Source organism: Pseudopipra pipra, chromosome 2 (genome assembly GCF_036250125.1).
Source record: "Pseudopipra pipra isolate bDixPip1 chromosome 2, bDixPip1.hap1, whole genome shotgun sequence".
NCBI classification, from domain to species: Eukaryota; Metazoa; Chordata; class Aves; order Passeriformes; family Pipridae; genus Pseudopipra; species Pseudopipra pipra.
In genome coordinates this window covers 80218876-80240072 of record NC_087550.1, presented here as the reverse complement: position 1 = coordinate 80240072, position 21197 = coordinate 80218876, and the positions used below count along the sequence as shown (strand labels likewise).

At 38.9% G+C, this 21197-nt stretch overlaps 1 protein-coding gene across 6 annotated transcripts in view; it reads left to right on the top strand.

The window, feature by feature from the left end:
- The first annotated feature begins 5769 nt into the window (after positions 1 to 5769).
- The window catches only part of NALCN (sodium leak channel, non-selective), a 222388-nt gene continuing 206960 nt past the window's right edge, over positions 5770 to 21197 (top strand). For 4 of the 6 annotated variants that reach the window (XR_010428424.1, XM_064646084.1, XM_064646087.1 and 1 more), the window contains exons 1-3: positions 5770 to 5883; positions 14523 to 14669; positions 16959 to 17141. Coding sequence is in view for 5 of the 6 variants with exons in the window: in XM_064646084.1 (XP_064502154.1) it covers positions 14562 to 14669; positions 16959 to 17141 (291 nt within the window). In the remaining variant the exon portion in view is untranslated. Of the gene's footprint in view, positions 5884 to 6464; positions 6560 to 7677; positions 7768 to 14522; positions 14670 to 16958; positions 17142 to 21197 lie in introns of those variants that run through there. The other 2 variants (XM_064646083.1, XM_064646085.1) reach the window with 2 other exon arrangements.

The following is a 21197-nucleotide window of genomic DNA, read 5'->3' as shown; positions in this document are numbered from 1 at the left end:
TGAACAGTTTAATTTTGCTGTCACTTTAATAATACCATTAGGTTTGCAAACCACATTCCATGCAATTCTTAAGGAGGCTTTTTTGTTGTTTTTTTTTTAATAAAACAAAGCAAAATGCACATCCAGTGAACAGTCTAAAGTTAAAAAAAAACTCTAGAGATCATCAAAATCTGTCAAGTATTCTTCCTGGGTTTCCACTGAAGTAGCAGCATTTCCATTTTAGTAGCAGCATTGGTTAGTATCAGTGAAGACTGAGGCATTAGAATGCAGAGGCATTCGGTTACATCACAATTTTCTAAACTTAACCAGAAGTTGAAAATCTCACATATCAAACAAGTTATTGTTTCTCCATAAAATGTGGAACGAGGAGAGTTAGAAGGACCCAGTGATTCTTCTGTCAAGGATATACAATCACTAAATGAGATGGTTGAAAAGATTTATGACAAGACACTTTAACACCCATGGAGCAAAGTACTTGATGGAGTTAACTAAAATCTGTCTAAATTAAACAGTTCAGAAATGCATGCAACTGTTGAGAGTCATCACTGTGATAGCCAATGGCATCCCTGGAAGGTGGCAGGAGACAGAGTATGCCAGAGCTGTACAGAACTGAAAACTTTGTGTAAATTTTGCTGACATGGCATGGAATCTGGGACAGCTGATGGTATCACATAGGGAATACAAACAGCTTTTGGAGTTATAGGATCAAGGTTAGAACAAGATTAAAGCTGAGCTCATCTGAAGGTAGCAGCCCTGAATAGTAGAGAATATAAGCTACCTAAACAGTTCATATATAAGCTACCCAAACAGTTCATAGGCCAATGTTAATCAAGATGTTATTGTGTTATACTCTAGTGTAAAACCTTAGCTTACTCTTTAATGTCTCAGTTGAAACTTTAAATAGTTGGTAAGTCTCTTGTTTGTTCAGTGTTTGCTAGAGAACTCCCCTAAACAGCAATAACACCCTGCTTTTACAGAGGCCTTAAAGGAAGCAGGTTTTTAAACATGAGCTTGCAAGAAAGCTCAGAATGCCAGCAATAACTGTATTTTAAAGAGCATCCTACTGTGTTCTTAACTGTTTAGCACTTATTCCTGAAAGTGAGTCAAGGTCTGTGGTAAGCTGAGTTAACAGTATCCTTGAAGAGCCCAAGAAAGTAGATAAAAGGCATGTCATTTTCCAACATAAATTGTTACTCTGTGGTCAAGTTGTGCCTTATTTCTCAAAGGGATAACGTTTCTTGATGCTGGGAATCTTAAAGAATAAAAAATAGTGGAAAATATAAAAATGACTATTGTTTGTGCTTTTTGACTTATGATCTTTTTAACAACCTTTAACCTGAATGAGTTACAATGAAGGATTATTCTCATTGTTTTGGCTGAAGAGCTGTTTTTAAGGTTAGCAAATTTAAAAAACAGGTACTGCTGACTTCCTAAGGCCAAAACTGCAGTAACTCAAGTTGAGTGACTGAGTTGAACATATGCACACCAGATTATCCAGGCAACTGCAACCACCTTGTACGGTTTCAACGCTCTGTCTTGCAGTGCTTGCTATCAAACCAAAAATGAAGGAGAGACAGAAATTAAGAAAAAGGAAGTGTGGAAGAACACCATTATTGCTCCTCTTCTAAATACTTGGTACTTTTTGAAAGCAAACTAAGCATATACATAGTTAGTTGCAGATTTAGGATTCTTTTTAAGGTTTGAAATTTTAAAAACCATAATCCATGTCTTATATTCTGGATCATCAATGTTGACACAGATCACGGACACTCAAGAATGACAGTTTTCTAACCCATCCCAATCAAAATTACTCAGGAACAGTAACTGATCTTCTCTCACCATCATTAGTCTCAAGTTGTTCTGTGGCCATTTCTGTTATGGTTACATGATTCTGAGCAAGACCACCTCCAGCCTGAGCCAGAAGGATCAGACAGGTGGAAACAACTCAGATAATTTGAATCATGTGGAGCTCTAGCAATACCAGGGGCTGCTCAGCATGCACAGAGCAGGACTTCTGACTATGGGACAACTTTGTGGTAACCACCATTAAGAGGACTAAGGACTTTGCATGACCTGGGGCTAGAGAGACAGGAATTGAGCAGCTTTTGACTTGTATCTTATAGCTAAATGATTAAAACTTCCTTTGGGTCTGAAGTTTAATTCTGAATTGCTAAATGATATTTTGTGACCTTTTTTAAAAGCTCAAGCATAATTTCAAAATGAATATTTCATGAATTCTTTTACTCATTATAGACTATCTGAAATCTGATCAAGCACTTCATTCTTTCCTAAATGGTAAATCGAACTTCAACAATGGCAATTCCAATAAACTCAACTCCTTGGGATGTTTTTAAAATTTGTTTATATTACTCTTTAACTCCTTAACACATACTTATGAAAAGTAAGGACAAGAGACCAAATAAAGCTCAAATAAATTCAGAAATAACCCCCCACAATTCCACTATTTCTAATGTGGCTTTACTTCCTTCCAATAACAGTGGGACAGTTAAAATACGTGTCTGTCTGAGGAAACATGCGTATTTATACAGCCGTCAGCAAATGGGAGAGTAGCAACTGGATTTTGTAAGAACAAATAGTTGGCCCCCAACTTGTGTTGGAGACCTGCTAGTGCTTTCCTTTCTTAACCCTTGCTCTTCCTCACTGACAATGGGGAAGGTGAGGATGTCCATTACTCTCCTTCTTTGGTGCACTCTAGCAATGCCTCACTCTAATTTTCACCCTTTTAATTGCTTGAGTTAACTGCGTCCCAGAAAAATAAAACAGGGCTTGAGGGCTCTCCAGATTCTGCAAGGAAACATGCAAAATAAGTAGATGCTTTACATTCCGCATTTTTCTTCAGGACTTATTGAGTTAGCAGGTCCACGAAACTTTGGTTTGTTAATTATCTTTTATCTAGGAAGATCTTACTGTGTTTGCAGATCATGTTACAGGAATTAAAGTGATAGGTAAGGCTGAGAATTCTCCCCTTGAAATCTCAGTATGACATCTTCTGCAATTTTCCAAAGTTTTCCTTTTAAATGGACATTTTCCTATGACCACTTTCAAAGTTTGATGATTGAATAAGGAAGTTCCTTTATCTGTTCCTGATTTATAGAGCTGAGAGGCAAATCTTTACTAAGACACATTTTTCCTTTTAACCTATTTCAAGTTACCATAAAGTAACATCATAAGATTAACTCCCAGATTCAGTCCTTATCTATATGTTTATGGTTTGAATTTTAGGTTGATGTGAACTTTCTAAATCAGAATAAAAACAGACTTCAGCCTTAAATACTAAACATTGTTACGGACTTCAAAAGACTGATAGGGTCTTTGCAAAATTATATCAGAAATGTTATAGATATCTAAGTTTTCCACTTTATCCTCATATACATTATATGCCACTCAAGTTCTAAAGTGTTCATCATTGCTTTTCACGTGACAGATCTGAAAGTAAATTTGTGGTGAAATAGCAAAGCAAGACAGTGCTTTTTCTTGAAAACAGCAGACTTTCTCTGTCTGCACAATTCTATAAATGGAAGACTGCTATTTTGCCCTTGCGCATAGGCAGGTACCTCAAGGCTTCAGGGGCTAAACCCTTTTTTCAGCACTAGCATCATCTGATGCAAGTGGTGCTCACAGACAGGCTGTACGAGAGAATCCAGTCTTCTGCTGAAATGTGGGTCCCCATTAGCACTTGTAGTTCATAGAGGCTCAGTATATGCAGGTAGTAACAATATAATACCAAATACGACACCAGGTAAAAGTTTGAAATATATAAGGAAATATGCATCCTATAATACAAACCGCATGTAAGGAAATTAATATCTGTTTTTTGGCACTCATTAAACTACCTATATTACTGCATCAAATTCTGAGCTCCCCTCCAACACCTGAAAGATGGTAATATGTGAGTTCAGTGGCAGGCCACCAAGGTGGTTGGAGCTGGAGCACTTGCTCCATGAGGAGAGGCTGAAAGAGGTGATCTTTTTCAGCCTGGAGAAGGGAGAAGAGTAGTCTGCCAGGGTTTATGAAGAAGCTGTCAAGAGGATGAAGCTGGGCTATTCTCCAGGGTGCATTGCAGGAAGAGGAGAGACAGCAGACAAGAGAGGGTCCAACAGCGTGTCAGGAAAAAATCCTTCACCATGAGGACAGTTCAGTACTGGAACAGGCTTCCTAGGGAGACTGTGCAGTCTCTGTCTTGGGAAGTTTTCAAGACCCTAACAGATAAAGCCTGAGCAAGCTGGTGTGATCTCATCGCTGAGCCTGGTTTCAGCAGACTGGTCAGACCAGATGGTCTCGCAAGGTCCCTTCCAACTGGAAAATTGTTCTATCAAGAATTATTTTTCAGAAGCCAGTATATCCATAGAAAAACTGTTACACTAAGTCACATCTGCTGGCATACGCTGATTTCTTTTGCTTAGATATAGGTGCAACATTTCATTGTTTGCAACCGTCAGTTTTCATTTTTGAGATGCTATCACCAACAGCATAATGCTGCCTAGCAACTTATCCCAAGTAATAAAACTGGGGAGGAAAAAGACAAAATATGAAAAGTATTATTTGTAAGCACATTTAAATTGGTTTGTTTGGGTTTTTTTAGCAGCTATCAAATACACTAGCCCGGCACACACTACAATTAGGTGCTTAAATTTACTGGAATTGCTAATGCTGGTAATACACATAAGTAGTGCTGGCAGGACTGCATCTGTAATCCTGAGGCCAGCTCCCTAACTGGCTTATTAGTTTTTGTTGCAAGCGTCAAATAGACAAATAGATGTAATTTAAAGAAATGTAGTACAATTTGTGCCATATACCTTCCTTCACCTTTCTGGGTTATTTTCAAATCCTATTCCATGTCTTTACAAACTCCATAAGTTTATGAGCTTACATTATTCACTATCATCAGGTTTCATTTAAACACAAATTATAATTTTCAGAAATGTACCTTTTTTTTTTCCCAAGGAAACAAAAATACAAATTGGAGCATGTCAAATTCACATACAGAAACAATTTAGTATTTATCTATTTATTTATTTATTTTTAGTATCTCTTTCCTAGATTCATTCAGGCTAGAAAAGACCTCTAAGATCATCTAGTCCAACAAGTGATGCTATTTCATGAATTTAATTCACCATGTCAAGACTGAGCCTTTACTTGGCTCTTCATTAGTAACCAGACCACCCAGATGATGCTACCAGTGAAGAACGGGCAAAGAAGGTCATGAGTACTAAAAAAGCTTTAAGATGCACAAATAGGGTTTCTTGCCAAAATAAATAAACTATCCTAGCACTTGAGCATCATCATTAAACAAAAACCAAAAACAAACAAACAAACAAAAAGACAAAAAACCCCCACCAAACCAAAACCAAGCAAAAGACCCAAACCCACCAGCAAACAAAAAAGCTACACCCCAAACCAAAGCCCTACACCGTTGCTGTTCGGAGGGGGGCTGTGCGGGCTCAGCACGGGGCACCACCCGACGAGCTCCGTCCCATGCAGGTCGCCCCTTGCGTGTTTCGGGGCGCAGCGACCATAGCTCCAAGCAGCTGTGGGGGTGTTTTGCGTGACGGGACCGCCGTGGGGTCCCCCCGCTGCTCCGGAGCCGCTCAGCCCCCTCTCTTCCCAGCAGGAGGCTTTAGCAAGGCGGGGGGCTGTTTGTCCCAACGCGCCCGTGAGCGGCCGGCACCGTCTCCCCGCACCTGCTCCGTCCCCGCCCGCCCCCGCCGTCGTTGCCGAGAGACTGAGCGCGGCCGCCGCCGGGCGGGCCCCGCCGCCGCGATCCAGCGCGGGAGGGCGGCGTGCGGGGCTGGCACAGCACCGTAACACCCCGCACACCCGCGGGGGCCCCTCCCGACCGCGCCATGAAAGGAGATGCTGGCGGTAGGTCGGAGGCGGCGGGCGCGGCTCGCTCTCGGTGCGCGGTGGGGCCCCTGCGCCTTCCCGCCCCCTTCCCCGGCCCTTCCGCGGCCCGCGGCCGCCGCGGCTCTGCCGGCAGCGCTGGCGGTTCCCAAGGCGGGGACGGGCGCGGCGAGAGGCCCGGCCGGCTCCGCGGCGAGGGGGGGAAGGGGCGGTGGCGCCCTCTGCATCGCCCGCCCCGGGTGTCCTTCCCCCGCGGTGGGAGGGGGCGCTCCGGCCCGGCCGCCGTCGGCCTTCCCCGCCGGGACTGCTCCGGACCCCTCGGCATCCCTCGGTGGGGTGCAGGAGTGCCGCACTCGTCACTGAGGCAGGGCAGGGCCGAGGGGCGAACAGGCCTCTTCGGAGTGCACTGACTGATGGGGTGGCTGTGGATGGGGACGGGGATGGCTGTGGGGAGCTCTCTCCCTGCGGGATTGGGGTGGTTGGAGAGAGCGACCTACGCAGGCCTGGAGTAAATCTTTAGTTTGCAGTTTCAGGGGTTTGTTCATCAAATGGAGAGAGAGGTGCTTAATATTTTTTCGTTGTTGGCATCTTGTTTATTTTAGTACTCCCGGTAACATCAGAGACATATTTCTAGGAAGGATGAAGGTTTTTGATGGCCTTTACTTGCAAACGTACCTTTTAAGTCAGCTATGATTTGGTAGGTTAACCATTGTTGTGTTAAGGCAAATATTTACAGTGAGAAAAAATTAACTAAATGCTGTTAGAGTCTTTTGTCTTTGTCTTAAGCATCGTCAATTTCCTGTTAAATATCGATGTCTCTATTCACTTCCTTCTAAAACAGTCCCATCCCACCTGCCCTCTAAGTGACCAACAGAGAAATGATACATATTAACAATGAACTATGTTGAATCAGGAAGTTAAACTTCAATGAGGGGTGGGAAATCACATTTCTTTTACTTAGACTCACTGGCTGCTAGAAGACTCCAGCTCTCTTCAAGTTTATGCATATACTTTTGAGACTTTTAGGAACAGTTGGGGAATTTTTTGTTTTACCATTTGAGCTTGGTATTGTGTTTTAAAATGAAATTTTAAAACTGTAACAATCAGTATGTCATTTGTGCTTTATGTGGACGCATGATCTTCTTGTTTGGTGCATTTGCTTTATTTTAATCTGAAATTTGGTCCATCACAGTTCATTCCCATTTAAGCTATACCACCTGGAAATATAACTCACTCTGATTTGACTTCCTTCCAGTTCCTGGTCATTGCTGGTACCATGAACACTTACGTAAATCTGTATGGCATTCATCCCAACCTGTTTATTGAGTCAAAGAGGTTTTGGCTCTTAAACCTTCACAATAGGAGATCAGTACTATCGTGCTGCAGTGCTAGGAGTAACGGGCTACTGGACCAAGCTCTAGAAGAGGTGGTGAGTCTTAGACTTTCATGGATAAGGATGTCTTCTTAAGGCATGAGTATCTCATGATGAGATAGAACTGGTACTGGCTTCTGGGGATTTGGGCTTCCTCCCATCCTCCCTAGGTATTTAGGAATCTGGTCAGTTGCAAACAAGATTTTTGATGTGCTTATGAATAAAACACAGGTGTTGCATTCACAAATTATTTTTACTGTGTTACTAATAGGATATTTTCCTATTACTTAGATTTCCTGTAGATTTTGAGCATGCAATCTTTTGGAGATAGAGCAAAGTCAGCCTAATATGAGCATTACAGATTGAATCATGTTTTCTTTCCCTTTCAGTCTTTCTCTGTTCTCCCTTTCATTACCTTCATCGCATCTTTTATTTTGTTTGAAGTTTCCTGTATTGGCTGAGTACTGGTAAATGCCTTACTTTGAGCGATACCACTACTAGACTATGGTTGCAAATTGCCTTGGCTCTACTAGGTAATCTTTTTTTTTTCCTTTCTTTATTTTTTGTGATGCTTTCATCTTCCATCTCTCTCTCTTAACCTCCCTCCTCCCCCCTTCCCCTGGTGAGGAAAATCAAGCAGTGGAACAAGTTGCTCAAAGAAATTGTATGATCTCCTTTGCTGCAGGTTTCCATGACTGGACTGGAATAACCTGAGTAAACTGCAATAGCCTGGTCTTTCATCACAGTTGATACTGCTTGAGCAGAAAATGGGACTGGAGACCTCCTGAAGTCATAGAATCATAGAATGGTTTGGGTTGGAAGGGACCTTAAAGATCATCTAGCTGCATCACCCCCTGCCATGGGCAGGAAACCATTCACTAGACCAAGTTGCTCAGAGCCCCAGGCAGCCAGGCCTTGAGCATTGTCAGGGATAGGGCATCCACAACTTCTGTGGGCAACCTGTTCCAATGCCTCACTATCCTCACAATACAGAATTTCTTCCTAATTTCTAATCTATACCTACCCTCCTTCAGCTTAAGGTCATTCACCTTAAGTGTCCTATGTCCTTTTGAAAAGTCCCTCTCCAGCTCTCTTGTAGCCCCCTCCCCTTAGGTACTGGAAGGCTGCTTGAAGGTTTCCATGGAGCCTTCCCTTTTCCAGGCTGAACAACCCCAACTCTCAGCCTGTCTTCATAGGAGAGGAGCTCCAGCTTTCTGATCATCTTCATGGCCCTCCTCTGGACTCATTCCAACAGGTCAATGTCTTTCTTGTGTTGGGGGCCCTGGAGCTGGATGCAGTACTCCAGGGGGAGTCTCACAAGAGCAGAGCTGAAGTCTCTCCAACCTGATCTGTCTTATGATTCTATGAACTCAGTTTTCCTTTGTTTGTTTGGGTTTTTTTTTTCCCTCCAAAATAAAGCCTTCAGGTACAGTACCTACAGTATCAGAGATTATGGCTGTGACTTCTGGGAACTGCCCTGCAGCAAGGAGGATGTGTATCATATGTCAATTACTTTGTTTTAAAAAAAAAAGATAAGAGGATAAAAAAGTCCTAATTCTGTTTTCAGGACTTCAGTTTTAAAATATATACGTGTTAACTGTTTCACTGGCAATTCCTTAGAGGATAGAAAGGGGAGAATTTGGGAAGGGAAGATGATCTAGAATATTTCAATTGCTTTAATAATTATTTTAGCAAAAACTGTAACAAATTCAAAATAATATAACCACTGCTTATTTTAATTTTTAACGTATTTCAATTTAAATTATGAAAGGATGTGTATACAAGGCTCTAGGCACACTAACATGTAATTATTGATACACAAAAAAATCCCTGCAACCTTAAAATAATCACTTAAGCAAGCATGTCATCAGCCATCTGCCTACAGAGAGGCTCCTTTCCACCCCTGTGTCATTCTGGGAAGGATGCCCTCACTCTTTTCTTTAAAAGTCTGAAAAATAGATCTGCGGTATTTATAGCATGTTACTGAATGTGGGGTATTTTAGAGAGAGGATGGGTTGCTTCCTGAATCCTCTCAAAGAAAGACCTGGTACTGCCTGTCCCATTACTTTTGCAAAGGGCTAGACACAATTTCTACTAGGAGATGGGTAGACCGCAAAAGCAAATTACAGAACACCACTCTCCATTTTTTCCAGCATGATTCTTGCTAAGGACATTGCTGTGTGTCTTTGTCAGCTTTGGGCTCTTAAGGATATTTATATAGGCTATATTGCAGTAGACCAATCCTAGGGCAGCAAGTGGTGGGTAGGTGGCCCACAGTTGAAGTGAACTTTTGCAGTAAGATAGCTGTTAAACTGCTATATATCCATAAAGGAAATAAATTACCATCAGTATATTCTCTACATATAATTACTGTGCATTCACAGAATCACAGCATATGCTGAGTAGGAAGGGACCCACAAGGATCATCAAGTGCAACTCCTGGCCCGCACAGGATCAGCCCCAAGAGTCACACCATGTGCCAGAGAGTATTGTCCAAATGCTTTATTGAACTCTGTTGGACTTGGTGCTGTAACCACTTCCCTGGGGAGCCTCTTTCAGCACCCAACCACCTTTTGGGTGAAAAACCTTTTTCTAATATCCAACCAGAACCTCCCCTGACACAACTTCAGGCCATTGTATATAAAAGAAGTGTGGTGGAATGTGCCATGGTGTGATCTACCAGCACCAACTGAAAAATCATCTACAGTTGTTCTGCCTTTTTTTTTGACACAACCAAATTTTTTAATAGAAAAATATAAAAAAGCTAAGCAATTCTATTTAAAATTAAGAAGTTCATTTTCTGGCTGCATCATGGCACCATGTATATGCATGTGTAGTGTCTTTGGTATGGTATATTCTGGATGTTAGAAGGCCTGTAGTGAAAAGGACTTGTGATACATCATGTGACAATAGTGGTAGACTTTATATCTGACTCACAAGAGATCTGCCTCTGTATTCAATGTGATAATTTGCTTCTGTCTGCTCAATAGTTCTGAATTATTTTGGCTGTGTCTGAGTGGAAGAATTTATATGTAAGAAATAAATACTTTGAGAGCATTATCCTTAGTTGATAATAAGGCAAGACACAGGAGATGTGTTGGGAGCAAAGAGCTGAAGTCTGAACATCTGTGTATTTTCAGACTAGATGTTATTACATTGGCAGCCGTAAGCAATTGTTAAACCTTCCTCAGTTGTGAACCCCAGTTCTCATATTTTTAGTCTGGGATCCTGTTACTAAGTACAAGATATCACCAGTTGTTCTTTCCTACCTGTATCCAAATGATTTGAAAATGTGAATGTAACTGATTTTTAGGATATTTCTTCAGTATACCGTCTTTGTGAAGAACTAGGTTTGTTTTTAATAAGCACTAAAGTTTGGTTAGCAGTATATCGTGTACAAAATAATGAAGAGATCATTCATCAGCTGCAATAACAATACCACACAGAGAGGAAAAATACTGAAATAAGTTCTTCCTTAAAATTAGGTATGAGTTAATGGCATCTGTGGTGGCATGTGCTATGTGATTGTATCCACTGGAATTTTGTGTTTACCCTTCTAAAATAAATATACTGTCACATATGTAACTTGCTCACTTCAAATTTTTTTCTACATGAAAACAAATACTGAAATGCCGTTTACCTGTACCTGCACCCAAAATCAGGGATGGAAGAACATAGGGATAGAGGGAGCAGGCAATAGAGAAACAGGGACAATTGGTAAAGAGGGAAAGGCGACGGCTATTGAGATGAAAGAATGAGAACTTATATCTTTCCTATAACCATATAATGCATACTACAATTAAGAGCAATCAATTTCCTTAAGGTGGCCTGTAGTTTGAGGCTTTTTTTAGCGTATAGTATGGAAATGGGGTTTTGTCGCCATGCTATGTGTATGGGTGTTCACATCCTCTTCTGCCACCCCTTTTAGCTTTCACATTTGTAGTTATTGTCTTGAAGTGTTATGTGCCACTTTCTCTGTCCCTGCTCTGGGTGAAGTTGGAAGGGGAGTTGACATTTTCAGAGAGGGAAATGGTGTTGAAGAGAGTGCTTGTATGTGGCCTGCCTTAGGAGGACCTTCACATAGTGCTCACGTGATCTCACGTGACAAAGTCAATCAGCAGTGAGAAAGAAGTTATTGTTGGAAGCCAGACATTGCTGATTTAAAGGATTTATCTGATTTTCAAACTCCATAAATTGTAGGTAGGAATATCTGCTTTATTTTCCTGTTTATATTTCTGTGAAGTCATTTTTCAACTGCCTTCTTTGTCAGCCAGAGCATTTATAAGCATGTTCTCTTGACTTTGTGATGGAGATCTTTTGAGCAGATTATGCTGTATACAGTGAGCTTGCTTTATAAATGAGACTCAGGTTTATCAGTACTCCAAAGAAATGTGAAGTGATTGTAGCCCCAAAACTTCGTGATATTTTCCTCTCTCAAGCCTGTGTTTTCCCTGCACCCAGTATGTCTTAAAAAACACTGGAGCTAGAAGTACATGCTAGGGAATGTATTAAGCCTTTCACATTAATAACAGGTTGTGATCAAAGAAAGACCTAATGATGTGTGCCAAAATCAATGCGGGAGCTGCAGGGGTGGATTTGTAGTCAGGGTTAGGGAGGACTACAGCCTCCCCATTAGCACAGCTTGGTGTGGTGCTCACTGTGTGTCACATGCTGGAAGGAGTTTGTGCACAGCTGCCCTTCTCTTCATCTTTCAGCGGGTTCCTCCTTGCAGTAACAAGTGCAAAAGGGATTTTAGTCCAAGGGTTAAAATTCTTTACATACATGGCAGAGTCCTGAAGCTGTACTAGGCTTTATGTTGCTCTACAGCAACAGACACATGGAAAAGCCTTTGCATTCCCTGGTAAAATAATAGTAGTGGGAACAATAAAAATGCATAAAAGCTTGAAAGCAACCTTGCTATACTTTGAATAATCTTGCTGAAGACCATTTCCATGATATTCTTGGCTTGTTGCCTTTATTCTTTTTTTTTTTTGTGTGTGCATTTCTGGTCATTTCAAGTAGAGAAGTAGACAAGCTGATTCTTATATTCCATAAATGTTGCCTTCCCTTCCATCCATTAGGTTTAGATACATGAAGAGTTGTTTATTCAAGGCTGCCTCTTAAAAGTAAGAATTCTAATCTCTTTAGTCACAACATTTAAGTATGTGAACTGAATCCATTATGGACATCCATTATGAGCATCTAAAGTTCACATTATTTTCTGTGCCTGGACCAATTGAAAAAAAAACGTTGAACAAAGAGGCACGGGATAAAAGGAAAAACGAGAATTTCATTAGAAGGACATGGCTAATCTTCCTACACATGAGATGTATGAATAAGCGGTATTGAGAAAAGCATAAAAACAACAGAGCCTTGCTGAAAGACAGTTGATAATTATCTACTTTTTTCTCTAAATGGACATAGCTTGTTATTTAGAGTGTCATTTATTTTAAAAAAAAAATCAGTAGTGGCTAAACAAAAATCAGTGTTTCATATGCTGAGCCTTTTCTCATAATTACTGATTGAGCTTATCTTATTAATTCTCTATTTATTGCTGCATATTTTCTTAAAAGCTTAGGAGCACAGTCATAGCCATTACCAGAAATAGTAAACATAAAATTATTATTTTGTAAATTCACTGATTAGCTTTCGAGTAACAATTTCCAAAAAACATATTTGCAAGAAACATTTTAGACAGTGTTTTTTTTTCCCCTAAGGTTTTTCTCCCAAGGCATTGCAATGACTTCTTATTGCTGTGTTAAATGTAGCCATTTTAAAGTTTCATGACTTCAAAAAGCACACCAGCATCGTTGAGGCTTCAAGCATTTCTAGTTATGCTTTGGTCCAAGTAGAGAAAAAAGGTCAATATATCAGGCTTAGAAAGAAATAAGAGAAAGTGGAAAAAAATTGCTAAAGAGGAGGAAGTAGTGAATTCAGTTATGATAGAGGTGGGAGCACGAAGTTTGAGCATGAAGACTAAGAGAACCTACAACCTCTGTGAATATTATTTCAGTCTTCATTTGTTAGAGAAAGATTATTAATTTGTAATGTTCATTTTACAACATTTGCATGGTTTTAGTGACAGCTTACCAGCTTCACTTGTACTAAGGTTGCTGTGAATGACCAGATGAATATAGGTGTCAGAAGTTGTCCCTTATTTTGTGCTTTTGTGTTATTTCTGTTTATTTTAAAAAAATCAATCATCGCATAATGTCAGCTCCTCTACCTGGGTATGTTAGTACAAGACCTCAGCCCTGTTGCTGTGTGGTTTGTGCAAAGAGAGACCAATGGTTCAGTCTTGGTTTTACAGACACAGGAGCTGTCCTCTTGAATCTGAAAGAGAGAAAACAGAGTAGGGGTAGACTCTGAGGGACTTGGAATAAGTGTAATAGTTTACATTTGCCATTACAGCTAAAAGACAAGACAGCCAAGGATGCATGCACAGTGTTTGGACATGAAGCAGGAGCCCATGTCATTGAAAAGGCCAGCTGAGACCCAGCACACGGGACTTCTGCAGTCCTAAGTCAACTATTGCCTCCAACTAATCGAGGACTAATAAGATCTAACTCACCTTTCTGCTCTCTTGTTGTGTCTCCTAGTTGTGTCTCCTAGTTGTGGCTCACATCACTGAGCATGTAGAAGTCTCAGTCAGTGCCACCCACCCATGCAGGAATGTCCAGATTTGGCCTGACTCCGTGCAAACAACACATTTTCCTCAGTGCTTCTGCGTGCCAACACAAGCCCCAGAGACAGCCATCTGTCTAGGTGTTGGATAGATAATTGCTAACATTAAAAAAAGTATTAGAAAAATACATGTTAATAGTAGTATATAGCAAAAAGGCTCTTCCGATTTCAGTAAAGAACATTATTATGTGTTGGCAGCTTAACATCGCCTGTTTGCCTTTGGCATGTTGGGATTTATCTTAGCCTAGTGTAATAAATGGAAATGTCACCATTTAATTAAATGGCTTCAGGTCAAATCCATCCAGTAATTACTCTGTGTTGAAGTTCACAGCAATAGCATTCTTTGCATATTGGTACAAATTTTCTGTCAGCTTTGCTAAGTTTCTGGTAATTGTTTGTGTTACATACCTTTGTGTAAATTTTTTGTAACATAATGAGAGTCATGTCAGTGATTTATATTTAATCAAATGAATATCCTGTTAGTCAGTAAATACAAAAGCAGTTTGCATGAAAATAAAATGCTTTAGGTTATTTATAAAACCGTTCAAAATGCATTATAAAATGGTTTTAGTGAATTAATGTTTGCTGTCTTTTTCTCCCGAAGGAGGTTTCATGATTGTAGATAACAAAAGTTAACTTCAGGATGCTAAAAAGGAAACAAAGTTCAAGGGTGGAAGCCCAGCCAGTTACAGATTTTGGTCCTGATGAATCTTTGTCAGACAACGCAGATATTCTATGGATTAACAAACCAGTGGGTATCTCTTTCTGTAGTTACTGATTTTAAGTTAAATGTATCTTGTATTGTTGAAATATGACTTCCACAAAAGATTCTGAATTAAATATTTGTCAGAAACAAATATTGAGCTATAGTTGCTAATCTACCAGTTATTTTTTGAAGAAAGTCCAAAACTAAAAAACTAGTTTCTCTTGGCTGTTGCAAAATGATGGGATGATCAAGCAGTGTTTTCCAACCAGTTCATCTACTGATTGATTCTTTTAAAACAGCCATCCTTTCAATGTCTCTGGTTCCTAACATGGTTGTTGAAATTAGAAGTTCATAAACTGGGCTTTTGAAAAGGATGTTAAAAGGAGCATTTAATTGCTCAAGTGGTAGCCAGCAGTCAACACTTTTGACTTTCAAATCTCTCCTTTTACATCATATATATCATAATAGAAGTGTATTTTGGCTGTTTATTTTGAAGTACAACTCTCATTTTTCTGATATCATTTCCTTATAATCTGCCATAAGAAATAGATAGGTGGAAAAGTGTCTGACAGCTTGAAACTGGGGAAAATTTCATTAGGAGTGGAGTTAATAATGGTTGATGCAGTATTAAGAAAATGTCTTTCCTGTGTAAATATGTTTTTTATGATTAAATTATTCAGCATGCATCTGGGATTCCTATATGGTGAATGATTTGTGTTTTTGTAGAGAAGAAATTTTCACATTTCTCTTAAAGTAGTGTATAAATTTTTACTTTTTAAAAGCAGAAAGTAAAATATTCTGAAATAATACCTGTTGTTGACATTGCATGCATTTTATGGAACTGTCATCTCATTTGCAGTATGAATGCTAGATCCTTTCAGCTTTACTGCTGAGTTTTGACACCTAAATCATCTACAAGACAACACCCATGTATTTATTAATGCTAAATAGTTTTAAGTAGAATGTTTGTATTGACTGCTGTAAGAAGCTCAAAATGTCATTGCAGAAATATATGCTGGGTTATTTACACATGCTTCTCATCACACAATACATGAGATTTTTATGGAATATTTTTTTTATTGTCATGCTGATGAACTAGTTGTATATTACTTAGGGCTTGTAATACTGACCTTTTACTGCAGCAGAGAATGAGTTTAATATCAGCCACACTTTTATATTTATGTTAATTTTCTCAGTTGAAACAAGGTTCAAAGCAAAGTAGATGTTAAAGGGACATTAGAGATCTTCATTGGGTGCCTTCCACTTCCAGATTATTAATCTGAGCTGAGTATGCAAATGACAGAGCTATTCAATTCAGGTCAAATATCATTACACTTAGGTGAGCGAACAGTGAGTATTAAATTAGGTGCCTATTAAGTCTTCTGTATAACAAAATATCTCTAAATGAGTGTCAGATTTTTCCCCAGATGGAAAATTTTTAAAAATACTTTTCAATGTTTTTTGTTTGGAGTTTTTTCTTGCTGAAAAGAACTTCTTGTTTTGATAGGTATGACCTTACCAACTCTGATTCATTACACTTGTGTGGCTTCAAGCTGCTTTGATTTAAAAGAAAAAAAATCTAACCTTAAACCCTTGTATTAATATATTCTACTTTTTTTGTTACACTTCCCTCTCTAATTGGCACTGAATATCAACCTTATTAATAAGGAGTGTGTCTGAGACCTAAGTAGTAATAGAAATTAACTGTTCTCTTATAGCAACAAAACTTGATTGGAACAAAAGTGAATTCTGTTCTTAAGAAGTAGCTTTCTGTGACATAGCCTTTTTTATATTTATTCTTTTCATAAATGGAAGGATGCTTTTAATCCTGTGCTTCTCACTTAATTTTTGGAGTTGTAAATTGATTTAAAAATAATTTCTTCTCAGTGTTGAACTAAAATTGTTGACAGATATTTTCATTTAATGTATTTACCCAATTTATAACTTCAACTAGTTCTACTTATTGTCTGCCCATAAATGTGGCAAGCTGTCATTCGAAAAGAAATTGAATTACAAATGCTGCAAAGTAGAAATGATGGAATCCTAATTCTCAGTTTCATGGTTCTTAATTCTTTGTTTCTGAATTATACAACCTCACAAATTACCTAATAAAATTCTTTATATGTATATATAATTATAAATAATTTAGGAGTGCTTGTTTGTGGTTAAAGACCTTTAATATGTGGATCATGACGTAAAAGAACACAGATGTGCATATACAAAAGGTGCCAATATAAGTTATGGAGGCTAAATATTTGAGCTTTTTTTAAAGATCAAAACAATCTTGCTATATCTTGTGTTTGGTTGTTTTGTTTGGTTTTGGTTTTTTTTCAGTGGGTACACTCTTTACTACGAATCTGTGCCATCATCAGTGTTATTTCTGTTTGTATGAACACTCCAAAGACCTTCGAGCATTATCCGCCTCTCCAGTATGTGACATTTGCTCTTGATACTTTGTTGATGTTTCTTTACACTGCAGAGATGATAGCGAAAATGCACATCCGTGGGATAGTCAAGGTAAGCATTTTAACAGTATTCTATGTGTGCTTCAAGTGATCTGCATTTATGCTAATGACATTTGGTATTTGTTTTTCAGTTTACCAGCTCTTCTCACTATGATTGTTTTTAACTGCAGGCAACATTATGGCGTATAAACTGAAAAGACAGATTGACAAAGATTCAGCTTTACTGCATATTTAATCACCCCAAAATATAATGCCAGCATTCATAATAAGGTCTACTAGTAAGAAATAGATAGTTTCATTGCATTAGTATAAAAAATGAAAGGAATAAAAAGCAACATGTACATTAGGAAGAATATTTTGTAAATTTCTATTGGTCCATATTTGGAGTTAGAATTTAGATTTTCATTTCAGAAGGCTGGATGTGTTCTTGTGTGGTTACTTAAATAAGAACATATGTCTTACTGTGAGCTAAATGAGAAAGTTATCTTGCTTTGAATGTTTTTTCCTTAATGTAATCCATGTTGGTAAACAAATGCTTCTGTTGTATGTCTGCTGTTGTTACTGGGCTAATTTGTATAAGTAGAAACAATATTGTAGGCTGCAAAACTGCAGAATTTTTCAGTAATCATTATTTTGTACCATTATTTTACTAATTGTTTCCAGTCTTCTACAAAAAGATACAAATCAGCTTCCATATAGAAAATCCATCTACAGACCTTATTGACAATGCAATTATGTCACTACGGCACAGAATAGATAATCAGTGTTATCCTTGCTTTTCACTTCTGAAAGGTCTGGTGACTCCAGAGACATCTGATGCTGTACTTAAGCTCTTGAAGTTTTTCTGAGTTTGCAGATAGCATTTTTTGTTCACTTCCAAACTGAAATATTATTCATCATACTTAATGAATATTAATAGTAAAAGTTAAAGTGTCATTAATATTAATATTTAGAAAATTACTGAAATAAGATAGTTATGAGAAAATCTTCATGGACTGTATAAAGCCCAAGTAATCTATTGTGAAGTGCTATTTCTAGCTGCCACCTATGCTTTCTTCTTCAGAGATGTCTATTAAGTAGGTGAAGATAAGGACACGGGATTATGAATGGAGAATTGGTGACCATCGTGCACATTTGAACAGTGTGAGAATAAAAAGTTACTATTACAACCAGTACGGCCTTTGCAGAGAAAGAGACATGTAGGTATTAATGCAGAGAGAGAGAGGGAAGGGTGGCCAACAGTGTGACTTTTGTACAAAGCTTGATTTCTGAGCTTTTGTGTATGCAAATGCCAACTTCACTCACAGTTGACACCTAAGGTCTATGAACAATGTGCTGCTTAGTCTGACTTTCACTGGATTCTTTAAATTTGTGGGTTTGTGGGAAGAGAAAAAAGAAGAGGCGAGGTGAGGTGAGGCAAGGAGAAGGTGGAAGGGATTGTTGGAAGGGACCTACAGCCATAATCCAGTCCAACTGCCTGACCAATTGACCAGTTCAGGGCTGACCAAAACTTAAGGTGCATTGTCCAAATGCCTCTTAAACACAGGCTTGGGGCATTGACCACCTGTCTAGGAAGCCTGTTCCAGTGTTTAACCACTCTCTTTACAAAAGGTTTCCCAGTTTCCAGTCTGAACCTTCCCTGGCACAGCTTTGAACCATTTCCATGCATCAGGTCACAGGGTACCAGGGAGATCAGCACCTCACTCTTCACTTCTCCTCAGGAAGCTGTTGAGAGCAATCAGCTTACCCCTCAGCCTCCTTTTCTCTGAACTAGACAAACCTAGAGTCCTTAGCTGCTCCTCATAGGATGAACTTGTCTATAATTGTCATATAATGAACTTGTATTTGAAGCGTGTCTGGTGAGCCTGGCCACACAGAATGAGTAGCTGTCTGGAGTTGGTTTCAATGCCTCAATTTATGTTATACATATATAGATAACAGCACAGATTATTTCCTTTGCACTGACATTTTACTATTTGTTTATTAGATAAAAATACACTAAAACAGATTAGACATAACCACTGTTACACAAAGATCATCAAGATCATCATGGCCAGGCTACGCGAATGAAGATTTGGGAAGGGCTCTACCCACATTTGCTACAAGCACGCTGGTGGCTAAAGAGGCCAGTGCCAGATAGACAAGTCTGGTTGCAAAAGGCACAGCAGAAAGACTCCTTGGATGGTATCGGCAAGACACGATTCTTTCCGTGTTGTCTTTTCTCCTCGAGGGTGATCTTGTGTGCCTTCTCAAAAGAAGCAGCAGCATTGTAGATAGTGTGTCTCCAGACCTCCCGATTGGAGGCCAGAGTAGACCAGTGATGAAGATCAATGTGGCCAAGGCTGAGATATTGTTTCAAGGAGTCCTTGTATCTTCTCTTCAGGACTCCTCTCTTGTGGCAGCCAGTGGCAAGTTCACCATAGAGCACGATATTAGGGAGGCGGTGGTCCTTCATCCTTGAGACGTGTCCTGCCCAATGCAGCTGTGTTCTCAGCGACATGGCCTCAATACTCGTAACTGCTGCTTGTTCTAGAACAGATAGTTTAATAAAAAATGGCTGCATTTTTTGTTTTTTTTAACAATTGAGCATTTTCTTAAAGCTTGATGTCTTGTAGCATTCATCAGTGTTACACTGAAATGAAGTGCCTTCTTTGGCGCTTATTCATGGAGTCATAGAACAACTTAGATGGTAAGGAGCCTACAAAGGTCATCTGGTCTGACCTGCTGCCCAAAGCAGGTCCAGTTAGATGACATTGCCCATGGCTTGGGTTGTCCAGGGGAATTTCAGACTCCTCCAAGGATGAAGACTTCATAAGCTCTTTAGACAGCCTGTTCCAGTGCAAGACCAACCTTATGGCAAAGATATTTTTCCTAATACTTAATCAAAAATTTCCATGTTTCTTTGAATGCTAATTAATGAGTGATCCTTTTTAGTGAACTATTCGACTTATTCTTTGGATTATGGATTTTAGGGAAAATATTGGTTAAATATTATAATTTTGCCAAGAACATATCGATCCATGGTCTTCCAAAGACAGTGGCAATTGAAGTAAATAAGGCACTGTTTAGAACTCTATTAGCATTTGTTAAAGATATTTGTATTTGAACCATCTTTACATAAGAAAATTTGTTTATGAAATGTAGTCCTAATTTAAGTGCATTCAAGATTTTTAGTGAGCATAGGATCAATGAATGCATTGCCATATGGTTCTACTGAACTTTACCATGTCGGTATTTCTGTAAATGCTTTAGAAATTGAAAGGCTAATAAACATTTGAACCATGATTAATGCAAAATTATAGTCCAGCAAGAAACCTAATTTATGGATAAGGTAGGCACCATCCACTTAAGTCCTAATTAATAAAAATGTAAGTATAGCTGAGCTAAGAAGATTTTGAAAATGTTAAGTCATGTCCAATTAACACTCTCTGAGGACAAGTGAGAAATATACTTCCTTTGGTGCCAAGGGTTTTTAGGAAAAAAAAGTATTTTCTGAAACTGCTAGCCTTTTCTCTGTAAAAAGTTTTCCTTTTCCCCATGTAAACTAAATGACAAAATAAAACAATGCCTCCATCCAAGAGTTTTGTTACCCCAGAAGGAAAGCTAAACTGAAATGTTGCTGTGATATTGTGCCTTTTATTGCTCATGTTTCCTTCTGAGTTATTGTTGCCGTGCTAGTAAAATCTATTCAAAATTTGGGCTGCCCATGCCTTGTAAATGCTGGTTGGTGCTTGTTCCATTTGTGAAGGCAAATGATACAGGGAACTCCTGGAATTACACAGATAGATATCCACCTTCTACAAAGAAAGTAGATGTTGATGTGTTTAGAAAAGGAGAACAAAATACAGGTATTAAAGAAACCAGAGCATGACAGCATAGGATATATCTACTACAAAGTCTGAGCTCCTTTTGTTTTCAAAACTATATATTGATGTTCCATATTATTGCTATCATTTACTGTTTGCTTTTAATAGGTATTATGATAGGTTGACTTCTCTGAAAGAAGTGAAATGGGCAGCGTAACAGATTATATTCAGTATATAGGCACTACCTGGGAGGAAAGTACTGAAAGTACTGTTACTGTTCAACATTTCTGTTGGCAACATGA